The sequence below is a fragment of the Heliconius melpomene genome, chromosome 19, assembly GCF_056956725.1.
Source record: "Heliconius melpomene rosina isolate 202511_hmr_F chromosome 19, ASM5695672v1, whole genome shotgun sequence".
Taxonomy (NCBI): Eukaryota; Metazoa; Arthropoda; class Insecta; order Lepidoptera; family Nymphalidae; genus Heliconius; species Heliconius melpomene.
Window position 1 is genome coordinate 8,992,323 of NC_140407.1, and position 25,994 is coordinate 9,018,316.

At 30.9% G+C, this 25,994-nt stretch overlaps 1 protein-coding gene across 1 annotated transcript; it reads right to left on the minus strand.

Annotated features, from left to right (window-relative positions):
• Nucleotides 1-4,051: 4,051 nt before the first annotated feature.
• LOC146528636 (zwei Ig domain protein zig-8-like) lies at nucleotides 4,052-25,674 on the minus strand. Its single transcript, XM_085203123.1, has 7 exons — nucleotides 25,521-25,674; nucleotides 17,659-17,752; nucleotides 16,361-16,560; nucleotides 10,092-10,302; nucleotides 9,540-9,667; nucleotides 7,074-7,242; nucleotides 4,052-6,309 (listed from the first exon to the last, which is right to left on the minus strand). The coding sequence occupies exons 2-7, from the start codon at nucleotides 17,729-17,731 to the stop codon at nucleotides 6,182-6,184; spliced, it is 909 nt and encodes a 302-aa protein (XP_085059249.1). The 5' UTR covers nucleotides 17,732-17,752; nucleotides 25,521-25,674; the 3' UTR covers nucleotides 4,052-6,181.
• Nucleotides 25,675-25,994: the final 320 nt, after the last annotated feature.

Below are 25,994 nucleotides of genomic sequence, written 5' to 3' on the forward strand. Positions count from 1 at the left end.
AAGTATATAATGAAAGTGAAATTCGATCTTACTATAAATTTCTTTGTTTCATAAAAGTAATGTTTCGGCCAAAAATGCAAAGTCGAGGATTATTCACGAATGCTATAAATTATGTGAAACCCCCGAAAAAAGAAGCCTGTGACTACGTTACACTATAAGCCCTTTGAAATTTATATTTTTACTTTTGAAACTCTAGTAACTGTTGGACGAAATCGAGCAATTTTTTGTGTAAGTTACATTTAAAATATGGGCTTTTTGCAAAATTTTACATTCTTATTAAACACTAACGGCCCTCATGCGGCTATGCCCACTTGAGATATACGAATGTTTATTTAAATGCACTTTAGAAAACCAGCCAAGCTTTAGTTGGACTTGCCCACTGTGGGTTCTGTACCAACTTCAGGGTTCTGATTTCGAAATACCTTATAGGTTTGATGATGCGGCGAATAAAGTTAAATTATGTCTACACTTCTACAAACTAGTAAAGAAGTCTTTACAGCGCAAAGCAAAGAAAAAGCGGGTGGAGACGCGGGCTCTGCTAGTATAAAGTTCAGTTGATTTCGGTTGTTTCCAGTTGATTTAAAATGTTTAAAAGAGTAAGAAATAAGAAAATAAAAATAATCGCATTTTTTCGTAAGAATTCCACTTTACATTTTAATCAATCAAAATAAGCCCGAGCTTTCTGATTGTGCGAATTAATTTCTGCTAACCGACAAGAAAGTTGTTACTTGGGACGTGACGGCGCGCTTCCACGAACTGCCTGTTATAAAAATAATAATAATTCCATTCCCCATTGTTTTCCTTTCAAGAATTATTAAAATATGAATGGTTTCATACTGTTTGATATTAATCGAAATATTTACTCTAGTTAACCTAAATGTTAGCTGAAGCTAATTATGAAAACAGTGTATTATATTAGACGCCACTCGTGGCGCAGGTGTGTGACTGTAAACGCGGCTGGTTGTGGGTTCGATCCCCACTCGAGGAAATAAAATTCTTCTTCTGATGTTGAGGCAAAGTACGGAGTTCCGCCACTTCAATATGCCACGGATGAAATGTCTCAGTTTCTTTGTTGCTCTTATCAATATTAAACATGATAATTCAAAAAAGTTCAAATAGTTCGCACACTAATATCTAAACTGAGACACCAGAGACACCAGTGCGAAGAAATGGAAATATAAATTTCAAAATATACAAATTGTATAGGTAATAATTATTTGAAACTATACACTTAATACGATCATAGAGGAACAATTTCGACACTGTAGCTTGCATGAGGTTTTTACGCATCGAAAGTTTCAGAACTGAGTGCAGAACTCTAATTTATCAATGTGTAACATTTCAGAAACTCCGCCATTGTAATAGTATAGTAGTTGTGAGGCACGTCCGACCTCGTAATTAAGTATGGCAAAGTTTAAGTGTTATATAAATCAAGTACGTTTAGTTGCATTGTTCCTTAGGATGGATTGAAGGTGATTGTATATTAAAATAATGTTGGTATTTGATATTCCTTTGCATTTACTCTATTGTGAACAAGAGGAATCTTCATATTGCAGTATTTTAAAGAAAATATAAAATTTTATGCTTTAAAATCATGCCTGTACAAAAATAAGTGATACAGTATCCATTTTATTATAATATTTAAAATTTACTTTACATAGAGGCACAAGTGTGGGAATGTAAACTCGGCAGGTTATGGGTTCGATATTAAGTTCAAGCTTCTAGAGACTTCTTTTTATTCCAATATGGCCGCGGTGTATAACAATATAAATAACCATACAAAAATAATCAAGCAATTTTCCTCGAATAAAATTAAATAATATTAAATGAATAAATAATCGCTCAGGTGTGCGAAGCCGCGGTCTGGCCGCTACTTCAATATTATAAGACAGACCTATAAAATCTATGAGTTCTTTCTTATTTTTATTCTAATGTACTTTGTCTCGTGGGATCCCTGTCCTATGAATAAAAAATGAATTTATTTCTACGCTATGCCAAGCTTCGCCCGTGTAAATTAAAATAGTAATGGATGGAATGCTATAGTTATTATAATACCAAATTTACTTACTTTAAGTGCAAAATGTAAGTATATTTTCTTTTAAATTTGTATAGGGATAAGTTATATTGTTAGTTGGAAAAGAAATTCATGAAATTCGATGAATCATTGCAATCTAAGGGACAGTGGCATTCAATTTCAATTTGATAGAATTTAAAATCTTTTCCAAAAATGTAAAAATCCCGCACCATTGAAGTAAAAGTGGTATAAATGTTTCATTATACGCTCTAACTCTCGTCTAGTTAGATAAAGTTGAATGTTGAATTCCGTCGTCTAAAACTTAATGTATGTAAATTATAGATAGTTTAAACCGAGGAGTTTTAAAGCACAGCTAATAAAAAGAAAAAAAAAAGCACTTATTTAGTACACACAGCTTAGTGTTAAGACACTCCATTTCCCAATTTCCATCGAATTCTTGAGGCTCTGCGTATTTGGTGATGGAACTCTACTCCGCCCTTCATCTTCCAAAGTGGTATATTTGTTCGTACCTTTTTTTAGTTATACGCTGTATCCTGAACATACCAGCGTAGGCAGAGGGAACCTGGGAAGCTAGTGGTAAGACATTCCAATACCATTAAGACACTTCCGTTTCCCACTTTCCGCCAAATTCTGCAGGCAGGGATTGTGTGTTGAGTGGCTAAACTCAACGGCGCGCTTTGCATCGTTACCGCGCAGTCAGGAAATTAAAATATTTTCATTCCCCGAGTTATATTTTCATTTCCTCGAGTGGGAATCGAACCTATAACATGTCGAGTTTACAGTCACACGCTTGTGCTTGTTGCTTATTTTGTTCCTTAGTTCATTAGTTAGTGTACGCACATTTCTTAGAATTTGGATACAAAAGTTCATAATAATTGAGTGCCAAAACACTACTTGCAAACTCCTGTCCTATTTTGACATTTGTCATGCTTCATTTAAAATTAAGTAAAACAATCTGTTGTAATATTTAAATATATAAAAAATAATTAATTCACAAATACAGAGAGTGTAGAAATATAAATATTTTTCCTCATATTATTTAAAGCATTAATTAGCAAATTTATAAAGTAGATTAATTGGAACCTCATTAAGGAAAATTTTCGCTTAAGCAACGCGTAATTAATTACTAACGTACCCTTATATATTTTAAGAAGACTGGAGACTCACATTTTAGGAAAGGAATCCTACTAAGACAGAAAACAAATTAATGTTTATTCATTAAGTAGTAATTTATAGGTACTGATTTAATAGGAAATAGCACATTGATTATAGATTTGGGCCCACTGTCATTTGGTCGAAACTATTCCAATTTATCATACAAACGTTATCAGCATAACTAAAAAATAAGTAACTCGTGAAAAAATCTCTGTTCTCTCTGTTTTTATATTTTTCCTATCTTCCAAAATTACTGAGATATTAAATATTAAAATACGGCCTCCGCAGCAACATCTGGCAAAGCGTGTGATATCATGCTGCATCTCGCCAATCGGCGCTTGCGAACACCTTCAAATATCGGTTCGTGCTCACGCGGTTTCGTTATTAATTCAATTGTTTTTTTTATAGTAAATCAATAAAATGATTAGGAAACATTGTATACTCCCTATGTGTACCAATTCGGACAGACAGACGACTATTTTTTTTTGGTAAATAAATTTAAGTAACCTCTATACAAAATAAACTAAAAGCAGTGCGTAAATATTAATATTTTTGACATATGTTACAGCTTAAATTTTGCCGTTAACATGTTAAACATATAGATATGTATTATATTTTTAAATATTATTCAAATGGTGAAGTTAGCTATAATATTATTCATATTCATTTCATACTTGTGTAACAAGCAAAAGGTATATTTTTATTAGAATAACCAGGAAGCTATATTTTCTTTTTTATTTACTTTTTTTGAGTTATAACTTTGTTAATGCTGTGGGGTGAAATAAAATTTACATAATGACTTAAATCTTATCCCACGAGATGTTCTTATAGTAGCGAAAAGGTTATAAAGAAAACTCAAAGAACTTTATAAAAGAGTTCTATTTTGTAATTATTTACATTATCTTCACAAAAATTGTACAATTTATTCGTAGGCTAAAACATTAACGTAAACATTATACAGTAATTTTTAAATAATTGACATAAAATACAAAAGTTTTGTTGATATTTACTTAATAAAATAAATCAGCTTCACGCTCCGCGGCACAGCAGGCAGATGGAACATAGTGTTAAGACACTCCGTTCCCCACTTTCATATTTACTTGAACCTTTTAAATTCAAATCCAAAATATTCTTTACTCAAATTGACTATTACAAGCACTTTTAAATCACCGAATAAATATAATATACACCAACACCGGACTTCAACAATCAAAGGGTTCTTCTGGTTCTTCAAGTCGGTCTGGTCCCGTCAAGTGCGAGTCAGACTTTTCCATTGAGGGTTCCATACCAATTTCAGGTTTGTAGTTCAACGAAAAGTACAACTTAAAAAAGTTGCCAAATTTAAATTTATTAATGGCGTATAGTGAGTGGCACACGAATATGTTATGCAGTGAATAACAAATATATTTTTTTGTTTTTCGGATTTTTTCCTGTATAACTAATTTCATATCTGTAGATGCGTAAATGCAGGTATCTTTGGACTACGGTCATTAGAACAGCCATGAACGTGTCAATATATTTTATAAAAAACAAAGTAACATTTTCAGAAAATCTAAAAACAATATCTGTAAAAACATTCTTCATCCACTCATTACTTCTTAGTAATTGGATTGTGATTTATCGGCTTTCGTTCATCTCAGTTCGTTAACACGTTTTCCTTTTTTGCCAATTTATTATCAGCTGTCGATGTTAAGATATTTCCCGAAATATCCTTATTACAATATCTTAAAATCGAGCATTGTTTACTTATAAAAGTAAACATAATTATTTTTAAGTAAGTAATAATACTTCACAATTTATATTTTTTTATCATTGCACGTATATAGAATGTTAGAGTAAAAAAATTTTACATCGATACACTGTCATAAATAGAGAAAGATCTCTATTTCCCGTCTCTTTCTTTTTCCGGTTTTTTTTATTATGATATTTTATTTTAGGTGGTCAAGCCACCGTAAATAATAAGCCATAAATACCGTGAGAAAATATAAATTTTGGACTAAACAGCAAATCATAGTGCGAAACTTATAAAAAAAGATCATTTAAACTTAGTAAAAACCAAACGATAGATTATGATATTATGACAGTAAATTTTGTATTGTTATTAACATAACATTAATATCGTGCTGATTCAAAGTCATAAGTATAATATTGTTTACAAGTTATATATATATATATATATATATATATATATAAATATATTTGTTTTTAATTTTATTATCATACCTACTAAATTCTGAATTATTCCATTGTACATTATTAGCATCATAATATTGTAAATAAACTTTTAGTTTTTTTCGTATTATGATAAAAAATCTCACAATTTTGACAATTTTCAGATAAACATTTGAAAAATTTTAAAAGTACTCTTACTATTTTATTTTACTTTCTTGACAAATTTCCATAGTAGGAGCAGAAAACGGCAATATATTGAAAAATTTATTATAAATATATACAAGGGAAAACACTTACAATTATTACTTAATTTATTATTTAAATATTATTCTTATTTTTTTTATTTCACACATATTTTTACTCCCTTACACTATTCTTAATATTTTTAAGTTTATATAAATAAGAATACCAGTAGTACAATTATTATAGATGAAACTTAATATTATGCCGATATATCAAATTCCTAATACTAGCTTATCAAAAATTGTGACACACTGTTCGATGTAGGAATACGTCCACTGTTTATGAATATATCTAAAGCTTTGTGCGTCAAAAACGTCAATTTACCGCGGGATATTAATAAAATTTTACATTCCATTATTTCAAACGTTGACGGCCGTCAGAGTCGTTTGTAAAGTCATCGTCGTTTGTTTGCTTTAAAAGTACAAAAACCAATATATTCAGTTAAAATATTTCAACAATATTTCAACGCTATGAAATATTGTAACATAATATAATTTTGTGCATATATATTCAGAATCAATGTAAATAACTGGTTTTACATGTAATTAATGAAGTATTTATATCAATCTATTTGACCTAAGTCCCAAATTGTAAATGATCTGAGAAGAAAACGGAGTATAAAACTAATAACGTAAAATATATTGTAACTGAAAAATCTAGACATGATTTTGCACTGCCTTGTTGCATTGCTGCCGGATGTTCACCTGAAACAAAATGAAACCTTAAAATGTGTGATAGTAAAATAAAATTTAATATACTTAAAGTGTGATGTACTACTTTAGAATGAGAATGAAGGAAAAAGAATTTATTTTGTCGCAATAAATTTTGTGACCAAAAATATAATATATTTTTTTTAATTTTTACATATTTTGTCTTGGTTTAAGAAAAAATCACTATTAATTATAAAAGTACAAAAATATCAAATTTTCTATAATTATTTCCCATTCAATATCTCAACGTCAAGTATTTGCGAACTGGCACTTCTGATATGCCACTCCACTAAAGTTATGACGAAGATCCAATTAAAACTTCTTTCTAATGGTTCCACTAACTATTTTGGTTTTCCTGCACATGTTATACCATCTCTACCATCGTCTATGAAGTTAGCATTAAAATTAAGTTGTAAAATTTCATTTGATAAAATGATGTCTTCAATGACTCAGTAGGCTAAACCAAAAACTAAACTGAACTAAACTAGTTTAATGCTGTACCCCTAGCGAGGTAGTTAAAGAGAACGGAGCGCCAAACGCTACGGTCTCTACATACCTCTTTCGCCTCGTCCACTGTCATCAACCTCTTCATACATGCCCTCCGGGGGCCCTCATGCTTTTTACGTGACCTTCCTCCAGTACTGTGTTTTCGAAGATCAACTAAGGTCTCCCCCTACCTCTCTTACCGCTCATTTTTCCTTCATAGGTCTTTTTGTCATTCTTTTCTCACTTAGCATGATACTAATAAACAATCTTACCAGACAAAACATGTACACGAATCGATGCAGGAGGAGCGTTGTTGGGCCCACAGCTGTAGACGCCAGCGTCATATCCCCGAGCTCGTTGCACCAAGAGTCGACTCGTACTCTTGAGACCTTTTTCTGTTACAAGTGATATTCCTCCTCTTGCCGAGTCAAAATTTATCGTCTATAAAATCAAATAAATGGATGTTAATAATATTGTTTTTTTTTTTAAATATTATATTTAATTGTTTATTTTCACTATCCTGTCAACGTCATCCTGGCAGGGACATCAGATTCATGATATGAAAATATTGATGAGATATCATGAGATCATGATTTTCATTTTATTAATCATCAGGGGTGAATTTTATTGTCGTCATATCGGATGGCAGAAGTTAGTCAAAAAGGGCATTAGAGAATTTTGCCACTGCAGTCCAAAACAGGTAGGTGTTAAAAGTTCGACGTGTCTGTTGTATGATACCACACATTTTAGATCCCAAACAAATGAACCAATTGTGTTAAAATTTACAACTTTGAATAGTGACTTGATATGAGAAATTATCAAAGTCAAAGTCAAGTCAAAATATCTTTATTCCATAAAAATGGTTAACATTTACTTGGACATGTCATAAAAGTAGAAAAAAAAGCAAAATAAAATAACCAAGAAAAATGTGCAATTTTGACTTGAAAAAAGCCCGTTCAAATGGTTGAGCTCATGAGAAGATACAGGCAAAGGAACTCATGGCCAATCTTTTTAACTGCCAATATTTGTTACAAATTACAATTAACAATTTTAACTTAGAAATAGAGCAACTCGCGAGCGATCTACAGCCGTTTGAAGATTATCATCTTTTTTCTAGTTGTTTACTTTTACGCGAATTGGACTCTTATTATGCGTTGTCAGACTAGAACTGTGGTAGGAAGATAGTCTTCTCGAGTGTCACAGAACAACAACAATCTGAATCTGAAGATAATGATATTCTGCTATCTACGCTGTCGGATTCTGCTGTGACTTTATCAAATACGATTGATATAATTCTAAAGATAATCTATTTCCTTACAAAAATGCTATTAAAATATTTTTTTTGATTGATTATTAATTAATAATAGAATAACTAAAGAAACTAATTAAAACATAATACGTTAATATATAAATATTTATCGCTTATTTATTTATATGAATATATAAACAAGAATATTTTTTACCATTCTTATAATAATGTATCGTAATAATCGATATCTAAAAATGGGTCCGCAGAGTGTGTAACACTTTTCTGCCCCCATGACGCCGAGTTAACTGAACATGATGTAAAGTAAAGGCACCTACTTCCGTGGCTCTTTTCTAGAATGTACGTTGAAAATTAAATATTTATAATATTTTTCTTTAGAATTCACTATTTTTATTAGAAGTACACAGCGTGTACGGTTGTCTACGGGTAGAGGACCTCAGTGTCTGTCCATTTCAAACCCCATGTAAGTTAGCCCATTTTCAGTAGTTCGGCAGATATTTGAGAATTTGTAATTTTTTTGGAAAATTCGGATTCTTGGAGAGAATTGGCAAAAACAACCTGACCGTTGAGTCTGCGCTCGTGATTTTTTTTAATATAGCTCAATAGTAGGCCTTTTGTATAATGGAATATTTAAGAAGGCTTGGAAATAGCAAAAAAACAAAAATAATTTTTAAATAAGCTAAATTTTATCAAACACTTTCACACACAAGGCCTGTAACGAAAAAAAATTCCTGGTAATTTTTTCCGAAAGTATATAAAAACTACTAGTATTAGTATATAATAATCTCTGAAAATTTCATAGGCGCAGCTCAATGATAGCGTGTTTAAAAAATTGTTATTCTGTCTTTAAATCGATTTCTGTACATATTTACATAAATATTTGCATAATCAAATTAATAGAATAGGTTCTATATAAACATCGTTTGAATGTCGTTTGGATAAATAGAAAAAAAGCAGTGATCACTCCGTCACCCAATTTTCTCTCAATTTCAAAATATAGTGTAAAAATATAGTCAAAATATTTCAAATAAACTGCGTAAGCATTGACAATACTGCCAAGACTGACAATATTGACAGGATATCTGAAATTTGCACAATAAAGTGAAAATGCATTGTGAGCTCCGGTGCAGATATCCGGAATTAGTTGTAGAGCATCCGAGGAATTCAGTGCACTCGAGACGCTTTCATCGTATTTAATTTAATTTGGTATGTCACCTTAATTATGTTATTGAACGTTTATCTAAGCTTATTATTATGCATCTACACAATACAATTATATGTATTTGAAAATGAAATACAATAATAAAAAAAATATATAAATACATTTTTATTCTAACAATATAGATTATTTATATTAATCTTTAAGTGTAGATTACACATTAAGAAGATACAACTTAGCAATCAAAACAAAGAAGTTTCTATGATTTTTTACATTCTATGTATAATTTCTTCAAAGTTTTCTTCTTTTTACCTGTTCTCCATGAGTCCACGTGATTGACGAAGGTGGCTCGGGGGTGTGTCGCACTGTGCAAGTGAGATTGATCGTTGATCCCGCCTGTATGAATAATTCTGCGCCACTTGATATTGTCGTTTCTGGTTCTGTGTAGCCATAGAGTATATAAGATGCTTTTAAAAATTCGTATAGAAATTGGAACAAAGTCGATATTAGGTATATATTATATTAACTGTATTACAATACAGAGTATTTTCCTTTTTATACTCGTGATGGTCAGTTTGCCTACTTACCTGTGTTGTTATAAAATATTTTAAATAATTCTACTAAAACCGTTCAAAACTGAGGCCGTCCTGGCTCAGAGGTTGCGACTGTAAACGCCACGAGTAACGAGACAAAGCGCAGCGTTGAGTTCCGCCACTCAACATACGATGAATCAGGACTTTAAAAAATTTTATTATTAAAGTCATCATTATAATAAATTTTATTATTTCAATATCATTAAACATTTATTAACGTAATTATAAATCTCAACGTTACGCAAATAAGTATCATATTAATTTGACTTACCAACAATATTAAGGAAAACAGCATGACCGATAGGTGGAGTTGTTGATATTTGACATTCATATTGTCCAGAATCCCGTCTTTGTGGGCTTCGTATCCTTAACGCCCATTCTTCTGATCTTGGCTTATGCTGAGCTTCAAAACGCTGATCAGAAGTGTACGTGTACCGACCGACAGTTAGTAAATGTATATCGCGGTGACGTACCCAAGATACCTTTGGAAAAATAAATGGTTGTAAAAAGAAATGTCTCTTTGGAAAAATAAATGATTGGAATAAACGCGTATATTATTCGAAATATTCGAGTATATTGCATTACAAAGGGATTTGTTTCGTTAACATAAGATTATCTGGTAATATAAGAATAGGAAAACGAGTTTTTATATAGAGTTGACGTTGCCACGGTCGGGCATTTGAGAACGAATATGTAATAGTAATGGAAGTGTACAAGAAAGTAATGTTTACAGATATTCTACAAAATTTGCTGCTTCTTATCATTCGTGCTTTCTCTTGCTTTCTCTTCTATACGTAACACTGGCACTGGCATATTTTAATATTATGTCATCGTTAAATTAGACTTGGAAAAAAGTATAATTGAAGAAGTAATATATAATTGTTAAGTGTGAGTCGACCATTTATTGAAGATCCATTCTGGGCATCATAAATGTAGTTATTTTAAACTATGATTCGGTTTTCAATATTAATTAAAATGTCGTTAATTTTATTTTATCTTCGTTTTTGTTATAAATTATTGAGGGTACCTTATCTATCAAAAGTATCCTTAACAGTTTAACTATGAAAAAAAAATTTTTTTTGTCGTGTTTGAAATGAAGAATATTTGCTTAAAGTGGGAAGTTTAGAATATAATCTTATTTCTTTGTTGGTATCATAAGAAATAGGATATTCACGAAAGCACAAGACATTAATATGTTTTCTTTATTGTGAAGCAAATAATTTTCATTTCACAACATTTTATTAACATCAATTTGTCAATTTTACAGTAAATATAAAAATGCTTATACTCTTCAGTTCGGAACAGTGTCTGGCGGCCCAAATGTAATTTTCAGAGGCCCGTTTATAGTTTACATTAACACTCGCGTTCACTGTTCTAGGTCAATATGGCTAATAAAAACTATCTAATTAAGTTTCGCCTTTCAAACAATTCAGTTACTTAAATATAATGCTTGGTACTTATACTGTAAACAGAAAACAAGAAGAACAGAGAAACACGTACACTCAGTGCTGCCAATAGTAGACGATTCGTAGCATATACATATTACTGCCAAATGTCAATAGCTATTAATAAGCACATTACATATAAAAAAAACACTAGAAACTAAAACATTCAAACGATTTAAGTGATATTAAGTAGATACTAAATCGTTATTTTACTTAAACGATGACACCAAAGTTTGCGAAATACTTTAACACTTTTCGTTCAAAGGAAAATTACAGTTTCAGAAAGAGCACTCAACTAACGAGACACTAGTTACTCGTATCTTGCAGTAGTTGCACGAAATTTAACTCCATTTAAGATTATCAAATTAGCTGGATTTAAGTGCCATTAGTAAGTACTTACTTATACAAAATCGTTTGTGTAATTAAGAGACTTCAAAAAATTAAATATTTAATTGTAAAACTTATGCTGTACTTCAAATAAGCAATTATTTACTTCGACTCCCAAACTTTGAGCACAGCAAGGTAGGCAGAGGGATCCTGGGAACCTAGTGTTAAGATATTCCGTTTCTATTAAGACACTTCTGTTCCTTATTTTCCACAGAATTCTTGAGATATTACATATGTTTGAGTGGCGGAACTCAACGCCGTGCTTTACTTTGTTACCAGAGCGATAAAATAAAAATATTAAAAGTATCAATCCCTCGAGGAGGAAATGAACCCATAACCGTCCCGTTTCGTCGACACGCCTACTCTGCGCCTAGTACCTAAATATTAAACTCCTACCGAAAAAAAATTAGGTAGGTACACAATTTGCTGAAAAGCTGCGTAAATAAATTATAAAATTTAATAAAGTCCCAGTATTTTGATGAGAGAAGGAATTTTAATTCTCTTTATACTTTAATAAGAATTGACACTTTCATAAGAATCTGATGTAGGTAGTAAATTCGTGGTATTTAATAAAATTAAAACGTGAACATCGTGTTGACATACAAAAACATACAATAATTGAATTTCGTCTCACAAAATGTAATATAATACTACTAGCAGACGCGCGCAGCTTCGCTACTTATTTGTGCCCTAAGGGGTGAATTTTAATAAACCATGAAACATGTGTTCAATGAAATATTTTTAAGTCTAAATTTCAAATTTTATAAAAATCGGTGGCTATTTAAAGATTTTTCCATACAAATTTTCAACCCCTTATTTACACCCTTAGCGGGTGAGTTCTAAAAATCACGAAAAACGTATTCAATGAAATATTTTTAAATCAGGGATACGGTCAGCTTGACTTTTATGGGTTAAGTGGATTGGGTTGAGCATAGTAGTCTCCTAATATGAATGATTTTGGTTTGTCTGCTCTCAGTGGTTGAAACTTCGAATTATAGAGTTAAAAAGAGACTTCATTGTTTCGAAAAAAAGAAAATCAGAGAAATGGTCAGCTTCAGTACATGCTCAAATGGCATGGCATTTCCACAGACGAAATAATTTAGTCTACCGGCTCTCTGTGCTTGCATTTCAAAGCTATGATACTCTCATGTCAGTGCAACTAAACTATGAAATAAACATGAGAGAAATGGTCAGTTTTAGTATCAACTCGAAGTTTAGTGTTTCCACAAGTAATACGAGTTAGTTTGCGGGCTCTTAAAAAATTACATGTCAAATATACGTAATATTCAAGAAAGCCTAAAACATATCTAAAAAACGAGATTATATGCGAGTTTTAAGTGGACGCTAGTCTATTTTTTGTTGATGTATAAAATCGATAGTGAGAATTTGAATAAATTGGAGCACTAAAATATCAGCTAAAGTATAAGAATTCAAGATATGAGGCCTTCACAAAACTTGTTCAGCGTGGTAAGCACTCGTATTATTGATTGACGTATAAAACTTTAAGGTTAAGTACATCTTATGTAGAACTGTAATACACAAGACTAAACAATAAGAATTAGCGATGATGATGCCTAAATAAAAGGTTTAGTCGAATGAGTAGTACTATTGATTGACGTTTAAAACTGTCAATTTACAGTTAGTTAGGGTGGATTGATTATTGGTTGACATATGTATAAAACTCGAAGATCAAGAACAACTTATAAGAAACGACAAACTCAAGTTTATATCAGATGGTCAGAGAACAAAGTGATCCTATAAGGATTGCGTTTTTTTCTTTCGAGTTACGGAACCCTAAAAATGAATGAATAATAAGTTTCACAGTGCTACATTTGAAAAGAGTCATTTTATGAAATTTTAGCCTTACCATACAAAATCGACTTAAGTACTACATTGAGCTTCGAAATAACATTAAAGAATGATTTACAAACTTTTGAATAATTTACAATTACTTTCATAACTTCGATGCGGTGGAGTATGGATAATATGCAAAGTACAGTTTTATGAGTAAAATTCATCAGAACTGTTATTGTTATCTTTCTTGGCGTGTTTGCCGAATATTTGAGTATGCCATAAATTAATTTTATCTACCGAATTTTAAAATATCTTTGCGACGTCTTAATTTACATCTATCTTGCTGAATTTAAATATAAAACGGCGTCGTTACTAATAATATTTTTGGTATTATTTTTTTCTTTTTCTTGGCCTGTCCATTACCTTATTATAAACCTAATAAGGTTATTTTATTTATCAAGTAGGTATTTGTAAGCTTATTGTATACTAGCGACCCATTCACGGCTTCGCCCGCATACCACCTGTGATACTTTTTCTATGCTGCATTTGCCAACAGATGATACATTCAATCATGAACAATTTGTTTTCATAATTCTAAAAAAGTGCAAGCACTACGCTGCTGTTTGAGAAGATGTCATCGGTGGCAAGGGCGTCAGCAGCAGCAAGGGCAGGGCAGCAAGTATTATATAAAAAGTAATAATTATTAATATTTTACCATAAAAATTTAAAAGTTAATATAAAACCGACCTAACCTTTTGTACAAGGTTTATAATGGAATACGGATATTTACAGTCTACGCGTTATCAATACGGATACTTAAGAGCGCACTTTAAACTCGAAACGATCGCTATCAGCGGAGCTAATCATAAAAATAAAACCTCTAGAGCCTATAACCATGAGAATTTTATGTTGGCCTGGAATAAACATGAATTCAATTTATTACATTATCCCCAATCCAAGACGAAATTTCATAGATCTTACAATATATAGTAGATACGCACTATTAGATTTTACTTAAGTTTCTCATATATAAGAATGTAATATCAATGTTGATTGAATAATTCATTGAATGTTTTATTTGATTTGATTGATCACATATTATTTCAATAAGAAAATAATGTAGGATTGATCGTAACGAGATCAAACAAAACATTTATGTCTAATGTTTATAAGATATGTTAAAGATTTATTATACAATATTACATGGCATCGTGACATAAGCGTGTGACTGGTAGGTTAGGGTAGGCAGAGGGAACCTAGCGTTAAAAACCTCTGATCCCCAATTTCCGCCGAATTGTAAGATATTAGGTGTTTAGTTGCGATACAGACCCCACGATGGCGGGGATGGTGGGGAACGGAGTGTCATAACACTAGGTTCCCTCTGCCTATCCTGCTGTGTGCGGGATACAGCGTGAAACTGATTCTTATTATAATTTGTAAATAAAAAGCTCGCTCAAACCAATATAAAGATATAAAGGCCTGATCTAGCCTGATAAGGATGGGAAAGCTGCACTGGCTTCTAATTAATTATTTTGAATAGGATTTTATATCTTTTTATCTGAAATAACGATGCACCATTTTTTTTTGTCTTTAACTCTTACAGTAAGAGAGTCATGGGGGTAACAACAGTGAACATTAAAGTTTATTTTCACATAATTTATTGAATATATCTTTATGAAATTTAAATTAAAAGTGGCTATCCATAGGCATATTATTATATATATTTTTTTAAATTTTTTGGATGACTAAGAAAATTTTGAAAAAAATTAGAAGTTAATTTTTTGAGGGCGCTTTTATATAACACCTTAAAATTGATATGAATTTGGAGCTGAAATGTTTATAATTATTATTTATTAACGTTATTGTCTAAATATAGCACATATCGTAAGTCGATTAGACTAAAAGTTTTATTATGAAATATCATGCACTATCGATATCGACGGGAAGCGGAAAACGGAAATACGTGCCATTACTTTCTCGTTCGTCGATTCTAAGTGAAATTAAAAGTTATTAGATATATTATTGTGTTTTTCTTTATTATGTTATAGCTATAATATGTTATTCTTAATATAATTACGCTCTAAAATAAAATAAAACAAATTAAATAGCTTTTCCGCTGACCATACGAATATCTCATCTATATAAATATATCTTCTATAATCTAATCTATAAAGATATCTTAATGACAACAATATTCTGAATATAAAATTTTACTGATACATAAATGTCAGGAATATTTATTATTATAGAATTGACAACCATAGTATTTACTTATTATAAAAATAAGCTTTATATTTGAGAACAGAATTAAGGTAAGTGTACTTTAGAAATTGAGGTAATGAAATCATCGAAAACATGGAATATAATTCTAGAGTAACAAGGTGCTTGGACTGGTTTGATAGCAACTAATTAAAGACAACAATGTAAAAATGTGAGTTAAATTATTATATTGCGGAACGATGACAGGTAATTGCTAATTTTGATTAAGTTAAAAAATATTTTACAAGAATACAAGAGGCCAGTCGTGGCGCAGGCGCTCAGTGTGACTGTAAATGCGACTGGTTGTGGGTTCAATCCCCATTCAAGGAAATTAAATATGTATTTAATTTTATATTTTCATTTCTTTGCTTAGGTGTAAAGGCACAGCGCGGCGTTGAGTTCCGTCATTCAACACGCAATGCCTCCAGAATTCGGCGGAAAGTGGGGAACGGAGTGACTTAACACTAGGTTCCCTCTGCTCACCCTGCTGTATATGTACCCCGGGATACAGCGTGAAGCTGATTTATTTAATTTTATTATACTTTACAAAAATATTTTTAAATATTGCAGCTCACAGATTTTGATGTTAGTATTAAACAACACTATTTAATGACAAGTATTATATTTCTTATAAGTTATGAATAGCAATACTTACAGTTCTATTTTGAAGATTTTTTACTCTACAGAGTAGTCTTACTGGATGTCCGACTAGTCCTGTAATATTTCGTGGTGTGCTGGGATCAAAGTAAGGTGCATCTGGTGAACCATGCCATTCTTGCAGATATTCAGCTCGAAACTTCTGGGATGATATGTCCATGGTAGTGTTATCGATTGGCATATCTGTTCCAGATCCAGCTGCAAAAAAAATTATAATAACCAATTTTATAATTAAAAATATTAGGATTAACTTAAAATATTCGGCTAAAAGACTAAAAAGACTATGACTTAATAAGATTAAAACGAAATACATAAACATAAACAATTCTCTTAAATCCAATTGAAAAGGCGTAGTTTCATTAGAAAGCAACCTTCAAAATCCGCCAGAAGATATTACCAATTGAGCCAGGCCTTTGAAATTTCTGAAAGCTATGGATTAAGTGGGCTGGAAGATTATTCTGGTTAATTTACGTGAATTACCAGTCATTGAACCACATCGAAAATTTAATTCGTATCTTACATCCAAATATTAAATATATTTAATTAATAAATTAATTCTGCTATATCTAATCCTACGACTGTCTTAAATTAAGTTAAATTTACAAGAAGTCTTGTACAATACTTACACATTTTTGTTTTAACAATTTGCTATTCATTCATTATATATGTAGCATTGTAAGTACAATAAAAAAATGTAACATTAAAAGTCATTTTGTACAAGATACAAACGTAAAGTGAAAAAAGTATATAATAATATCCCAGCTTTTTATGAGAGACAAAGGCTCGTTTCTTCATTCAGCTTTATATACAATCTTATTGAGCTCCTTTTCATTCAAAGTCAGTCGACCGAAAAGAAATAAATACATACAACGAGCCTCCAAGGCGGAGTATGATTTACGACAAAACATCATTTGGTGAAAGGAAATCGGACTCTGCCTTTATTTGGCAAGGATACAATAATATCAGGGTTAGCATTCGTTACGTGTTAGACCCGCATTTTGCTGGAATAATGGTCTTTCACTTCGAGAGCACGTTTAGTAATTATTTACTGATAACTTACTCTTTCCTCCAAACAAGCCTTGTATTAGACGTATTTGTATGGAATTCATTGAATAAAATATATATTATGTTGTTAAAAATATAGGATTGTAGATTTATAATGAATTTAGCGAGCAAGAAATAGATATAAAAGTCCTAGCTCTGGTAAAAAAGTTATCACTTTAAGTAAATTACTCTCATGACCTTTCATAACCTTAGGTAGGTTCTTATCATAATGAGCGCAAGTTACATACGTACCGATGAAAAAAAGGCATCCATGCAGAAGAGATATCCACAACGCGGATTTAGCACCAGCGGCTGCTTGCCTCATGTTTCACCAACACTTAATTGTCTGTAAATAATTATAGCACTTAAAAAAAAAAACATTCTACTTTTTGATATCGATAACTTCATTGAAAATATCTAATGGCAGAAATTAAACAATGTTACTACTAGAACTCTATTGAGATAAAATAAACAAAAAGTAAAATGGATAAATATATTTTTATTCACAAAAAAACTAAACTGTGAAAAGCCCCAAACGAATAATTGTATTGAAGGCGTACAAAGCTAGTGGAATTAACTTATAATTCCACTTAATTGGAATTCCAATCACTGGAGCCGCTGTGACATTGTCTAAAATTGCTAGGATACAATTTAAAGTAATCGTCATGGTTTCTGAGTACTATTTTAATGAAAAATATATTTGTAGAACTGACAGAGATATTATAATATTCGTGATATATTCACATATTTAGGAGTTCTTTTTTTTACTGGATAAATAGCAGAGCGTACCGAAAAAAATAGGGTCCAGACACTATGTTTTCTACTTTCTGCTGAAATTTTGGTGAAAATCTGTAGTGCAGTGAGGTTAATAATTCGTCTTTTTGACAATAATGACAATAATGTGTATTCGTTATTAGCACAATTTTATTGGAAAAAAAAACAACTTGCAATTACAAATCAATACAATTTTCAGGTCATATTTATAGCAACGAACTAGGACAAATAAGCATAAAGTCGACGCTCATGTACGGTACGGCTGTTGGAAACTCATACCAATTAGTCTTTGCAAACTCAGGCAAATAGCTTATGGAGTTGTTGAATTTATTAAATTTTCGGCAAACCTCATTTGAACTTGCTAACATAAACCACAATCTATTTTCCTGTTATTGAACATTTGTACAGTCCGTCGTTTGTTTTTGTTTTCAGTTAGTTCAACTTTTAGCTTTTAAAATGTAATGCAATTTTATTTATACTTTTAAGTACAACAACTGGGATGAACAATCATTGTATGATATCATAATGATTTCATAATTTTATCTTGTATTTTGTTTTGTTGTCCGTCGGTTCGTCTGTCAAAACTATTTATTTTGCGGTATCACGGTAAAATATCAAATATTCAAGTCCATGGTCCCAGATCAAAATATACATGCATTTACGTATTTTTTTGTGCTGCTCTTTGTGAGAAATTCGCGCCCTAATCAAAACCTTTAGGGTTATTAACAAAAATATAATAACACTTTGTTTTTATATCCCAACTTAGACGTCTACCAAAATACTTATAACCCTTACAATAAGGCGGTTAAAAATGAACATAAAACATGAATAAACATTGTTAACTACAACTTACATTATAAACTTTAATGCGGTAAAAGAACTGTTTGCTGCTATAAATTAAAATTTCCTCGTAATGTCTTTGTCACGAAAACAACACTCGTGATGTACTTGTAGAATTAAAACGAAAACGTAATAATAGTAAAACTGGTACTCAACATTACAATATTAAAACATGTTTGTGGTGATGTTGGATGGTTGTTTATGATGATGGATGATGATGGATGTTGAACACGAAAAAAAATACAATTTAATGTTTTAAAAACATGATCTTATTTAAAAGCCAGCGCTTCCAATTAAGACCGGCCGCCGGTCGAAATTTATTTAGTATGGTGGGTAGTTTTTCATTGAAAAATAAAAATAACTGAAGATTGAGGCTATCATGGCCCAGTAGGTTAATATTTAATTGATTTGATGATCGTGAGCTCAATTTTCATCCAGGGGAATAATTATACTTAAATTGTTTTCTTTTCGATGCATTCATATCGGCCATACAACAAGCAACGTCTCGACAGCAGGTTTTAATGACAGCGAATGAGAAATGGAAGAGTCAAAAAGTTTCCATTACAACCTGACATTGGCAAAAGAATTAGTGCTCAACTGGCACGTATGGAACACCGTAATCGAAGAACAGAACAGAGTCATAAAGTCCACGTAAACGAAGTTGAGAGCGGCAACTAGTATCTTAACAAAATAATTAACACCTTATAATACTGTATTTTGTGAATATTCAGAATTTAAATTAAACTATTTTGGTCTTAAAAGATTTTCTTATTTTATTATCAGAAACTTTATAGACGGCATGAAAATAAAACGAAACTTGGCATTAAAAATAGGCAATGCTGAGTTAAATTGTTTTCAAAATTTCTTGTAACAAAGGGATTGCTTGATTGAATATAAAATAAGTAGAAATACTTAGTAACTTAAAGTTTGGTGGTAGATGAAATGTTTTTGAAAAAAAAAACTTGCTTTAATTTTCTACCTAACCTTCTTATTTTTAATTTTAAAATTAAAATTACACTTTTTGTCTTTATACGTCAAAAAACATAAGAAATTAAATCATACTACTTAGAAAAGACGTTAACTATAGTACTCAGAAAATAGATAAGTTAATTCAAATAAATTTCATTAAAATTTAAATATTTCAGCATCTACCCAAAGAATAGTGTATAAAATATCAATAATATCTTATAACAATAAACACGTAGCAGTTTCGTAACACGAAGTCCACGCCACATACATAATGTGTGGACCGGGAACATATCCGCCTTTTATTCAATTTGCTACAGGATAATAATGACACAATGAAATCACTCGTTCAGTTGATAGTCTCGTTCACTCCGTTTTGTCCAATGAATGTGTAAAGGTCATTTGAAATTGGTCGGTTATACTGACATTATTTAGCGCATTTAGCTATTGTCTATTAATATTATTTTCAACATTAAATAATATTATATTAAAATAAAAAAATCGGTAAGTTGTGTGCGAGGGAAGCTCGGTCACTGATGGTTATATATAAATTTTAGCATTGTAAGTTAGCTGTACCAGCTTAGAATCGTTCACAAACTTAAGTTTGTGTTTTAATAATACGTTTAAAAGGGGGCCAAAATTTGGTAATAAAGTTGCTAGTTTAAGGGCTAACCTAAGCCTGAATTTCAGAAAATAGCTCGAAGCTACCAACTTTTGTACGGAACCCTCGGTGGGCGAGCCCGACTCACGCTTGACCGATTTTTTTTAAATTTCTAATTTCATTAAATTTCAAAATATTTTAAAATGTTTTCAAAGTGTAACAAAAACTACTTAATCCGTTAAATTAAGAATATGTAATGACTTATTCAACGAGTAAGTTTCCAACATTAATAAATCAGGGATATACAAAACCCTTATTCGTTTGATCTCTTTTAATCTGCTTAGTGGTTGGAAAAACCTTTGCGTACGTAAAAGTCGGTGATAATCGTTGCCTTGACCTTTGGAATTTCATCGTTACAGCTATTGACTAGTATTACTATTTTGTTTCCATGTATTTAATTTACATATTTAATGTATGCTAATTACGTTTTCTTAGAATATGTTGTGAGTCCTGGGGCAGAGGTACAAGCGCACGACTGGTAAACACAGGTTGTGCTCGATTCCCACTTGAGGAAATTAAAATATAGTGTATAGAGTGTCCCTCTACTAAAAATTAAAACTGATATAGAATATATAATAATAAAACCTTGTAAATCTAGATGGGTAAAAGCTGTAAGTGAAAAAATATATACGTTATTTATTTACATTTTAAACAACAGAAATATAAAACACAAAATGTTTTTACCTTTTAATATTTCCGAAAGATTCAATTCTTTTTAAAACTTAAGATAAAAATAAAAAAAAAAAATATTATAATAAACATAATAATGATAAAAAACATCATAATATATTTCCTAGTATATCATTAGTAATGTGTCAATATTTCAATGCTCACAAGTAGAATTTTTTCGCACAGTCACTTGCCAATTGAGAAGGATGTGACGCTATCTTGCAATTTATTTATTGCTAACAGCGGCTGCTTTTCCAGTTGTCATTTCATATGGATAGACAAAAAGGAAGAAAAATAACATGCTACAAATTTCGTATAAGAGCGTGACAAATATATAATTATAATAATGTGTATGGAAGTTTATACGATTATTGAAACACTAATGTTTAAGAAACTCTAATAAAACAAAAATAAAATCACGCAAATAAAGAAGTAACTACTTGCTTATTTTGTGTTTAAAATCACGCTGTACCACGCTGTATCCCGCACATAGAAGGGTAAACAGAGTGAACCTATTGTTAAGACACTCTGTTCTCCACTTTCCGTAGAATTCAACGCCGCGCTTTGCCTCGACACCAGCGCGAGAAAAAGAAAATGCTGATGACGCTTAATTTCTTCGAAACTAGCTTGGCCTTGCTTTCCAGATTACGATTACGATTCTGACAATTATTCGAAACATTAACACCCAATATCCTGATATTGGCCATGAAATGAGTTAAAAGGGTGAATAAATTCGCACCTAAATGAAGAAATATTATTTAGCGCCGGTGATTCAATTTAGTCAATGGACGAAAACCGCGACAATTTGCGTCAAGTAATATTTAATTAAGACAGAGTTCCACATTACTCTTGTAGACACTGTAAAATTGTATACACAAATATTTGGCGAAGGTTCAATAAGGAAATTTAGAAGGTAAATATTTTACATAAATATTGGAAAATTTATAAAATAAATATTATTTCTAAATTAAGAGAGTAAATAAATAAAAAAAACATAGATATCTTGGGTTCATTCATTTGTCTTATATATTTTTATCTATCTATTTTCATAGAAACTAGTCTAGGAATATGACGTAGTAATTAATAAAAATCTGCCCATTTCTCAAGTAGTTTTCTTTTTTCAATCCCTCTCCCTTATTTCCAGATTTGATCATTAACTATAACTTGGTAATTAAATAGTTAAAATATTTTTTGATATGGTTGACTAATAGAATACTAGTAGATATATTCATAAGACACAAAATATCCCTAAAAACAAGATTTTAAAGTTCGTCGTTTTCACAAACAAACTGAGCAGGAATAGGTTTAGAGATAAATTGTACACGGTGAAAGTTCTTCTATGCATATCTTTTGTTACTTTGTCAATTTACATTCATTCTTCATAGCATCATGTACAAAATAACTTAAAGCATATAAAATAAAAGTAGACAAATGCAGAAATAGCTTACAGTACTTAAATAGTTGTATATTGTGTATACATAACGTATTCCATAGTATTTGCTAGAGTCTTCAGAACGAATACGACGCAGACAAGGACCGAGGAAACGTCCCTACTACATAGGTCTTATTTATTGTAATAAACTAGCGTAAGACGCCCTATATTAAGACTTGAGCAACGTTTATATATAACATACTTGTATTATATATTAAGAGTTGTATATATATACGTGGATTTCACACATAGTACAATCTCGTTCATTCCCGTTCAAAAGAAATCACAACAATATTTTGAAGTCAAAATATTCAATTGTAACTGTAATAAAAAATTGTGTTAGTGTTCCTTACTTTCAAAATTGTTAAATTTGAAACTCACTTTATCACGACAATAAAGATTGTTACCTTAGAAATAATTGAATAGAAGCTTTAAAACTTCACGGACGAAATTGAACAGGAAATTTCAAATGGTTTTAGACTATATAACTTTCAAAGAGCTTTTGAGACTTAGATATAAAACTGTTGAAATATTTTCAAAAAGAAAAAATATATATTTTGAAATAAGATATACCTAATATAAATATGTTCGACTATTTTTATACACAACTAATATTTCCGCACATAGTGGAGAAAAATATAAAAAAATATTCTTATGGTTCTTTTTATTGTGTTATAAAAAATATATATTAATACAATAACTACTTTTACTTTTGCAATGTGTTAATTTAAACTCAGATGTTAAAATAGCTACAAATTCTGGTCAGAATACTATGTACACGCATTATTCCTTGTAGATACGCGGGAGAGTTAATTATATTCATTTCCCAGCTTTAGCAAGACAAGTTTAATTCCGCTTTGGAAAATGCAATGTGTCGAATTCAGACGGACAGTGGAAAACGGAGAGTCTATATATATATATATATATATATATATATATATATCTCTGCCTACCCTGCTCTCTAAAGCGAAGCGAACGAAGCGGAAAAATAAAGATTTACAATATTAAAATAACAAACAATAAACACAATACCTCTGACTTAGTTTGAAAATATGGATTTATGATGTTTGTTTTTATGTTTCCGAAGTGTCGTGATAAAGAGACATTATTTTTATTTGTTATATATGACTTTTATATAGATTTTCTTGAACTTCATTTAGTTTTTATTTCACGTCCTATGTTTTCAATACATGATGATAGCATATTTTTACTATAGTAAAGTACAGACAACTTAACGCTAGGAGGCTCAGCTCTCCTTTTTCTGTCTATTTAAAAAAAATACTGGTAGATGCCGCCCCAAATAATTTAAATATAAGCATTACCTACCCCAAAAAGAATTATAAACAATATAAATTTCAACAATTTTCGTAGAAAAGAATTAATAAAAGCTTATGAAAGTGAATGATGATATGAGTAAATAATAACAGACGTCGGTATAGTGAGAAAAGGTGAATAGCTTCCTAAAGAAGTCCCTGAGCGTGTGTACTGAATGTTGACAACGATTGCTATTTCTCTGAATCCTAAACAAAGAAGTCGTCTCACATACATTAAGCATAATTGCAATATCTTCGAATATCGAATACTATTGTATATTATGTATACAATAGAATATAGAATTCTTAATATCGAAATCTTCTATGTAGAAGAGATTCTTTTGTATACTCGTACTTTTAAAAGATAATGCCGAAAAAAAGCTTCAAATATACCTATATATCTATATAAACTTATATAAAAATTAAACATGATATTTAGTAACTATAAAATTGTTATTTATTTACACGCAAACGGAACTCACAAATAGAAAACGGTAGGTTATTAAAATACCTAAACAAACGTACTACACTCGAACGGAATAGTTAAATAAGGCGAAATTAAAATTAGCAGTTAACCTAATTTCGTTCTTATGAGAGCTCCCTATTTAGTTTTAATATATGATTTGAAAAATTAATAGTTCATTCTATTTTCAGTGTGTATTGACTATTAGTATATTTTTAGAAAGTTTTTGTATTTACTACTTTTATTTTACACTCATCTCAATAACTTTAGAGATCTAATAATGTAATCATTTTAAAGACAACATACATACTTATTACCATAATTAATACTTATTTTGTAGCAATGTTATCGCATGCATCTCTTTATATTGACACAACTTTTTTAATTGTGAACTGATTGAAATAAAACAAACAGTAAATGTTAAGTGAAGCTTGCCAAAATCTAACAGAGAAAACCGCATGTAAATCGATAAAGCCGTTTTTAAGATTAGCGTGAACAAACTCACAGACAAACATAAAAAAAATAAAAGTCATTGGGTTCTAATACATTTAAAAAGATCCGTAATAAAAAAGATTTTATATATCTTCCATATAAAGATATCGATTCGTTAAGATTTTATCATAAGTACAGATTATACCATACAAAATTATCCATTTAAATACAAATTTAGGTAAAATTTAAAGCCTTAAAAGAAAACATACAGCATACCATTACATTTAATATGACTATTAAATTAAGTTTCCCACGATTGTGTTACTCTACAACTTCTAAAAGCTTCGATATAAGCTTTTGGTTACTTACGGTACATCGGTTCAAAGATCACAAGGCCCATATTTTATTTACGCGTTATACGAAGGGAATCCATTAGTATCACGCGAGTCACGCTTATTCGACAGAAGCACCACAAAGCCCTTATATTTACGATCATTCATCTCATGTCATTTGCGATGACAGATTGCTGCGAATTTATAATACAAGAAAAAAAAATCCACCTACCTAAACACATAACTAAACTTCTTGAAAGTTGGTCAAAGTTTCTATGTAAACTTTACGCCATGTTTGAACCGTAGGTTAATCAATTAGTTGTTTTGACGTAAGGTATTATTATATAGATGGAGAGGCGACGTGACGCGTGACGCGGGCAGGTCGCGGCGAGGCGGTGACGACTGCGGGGTCGGCGAGCGCGCGAGACGAGGTACTTCTACGCATGCGTTTTAGATATGACGTTACCGCACATTTTTCTCCTTAACACATTAAGTAAATTGCAAAACCACAAAGTTAAGGCTTACTAATAATATTTATATGAAATGTTAGATTTTTCATTAGGAAAATAAATGCAGAGGCTGTCATGGCGTAGCGTAGGGGTGTGACTGTAACGCGAAGGTTGTGGGTTCCATCTCCACTCGGGGGAATGAATTCTTGTTTATCATAATTTTCATTTTCATTTCTTCGCTCCGGCACCAAAGCAAA

Coding starts and splice junctions, on each gene's coding strand:
- LOC146528636 (XM_085203123.1), bottom strand. CDS start 17,731: ATGAGGCAAGCAGCCGCTGGTGCTAAATCCGCGTTGTGGATATCTCTT. Junction 10,303..16,360: donor AAAATCTTCAAAATAGAACT/GTAAGTATTGCT, acceptor ATTTTTCCAAAG/GTATCTTGGGTACGTCACCG. Junction 7,243..9,539: donor CGTGGACTCATGGAGAACAG/GTAAAAAGAAGA, acceptor TTGATTTTATAG/ACGATAAATTTTGACTCGGC.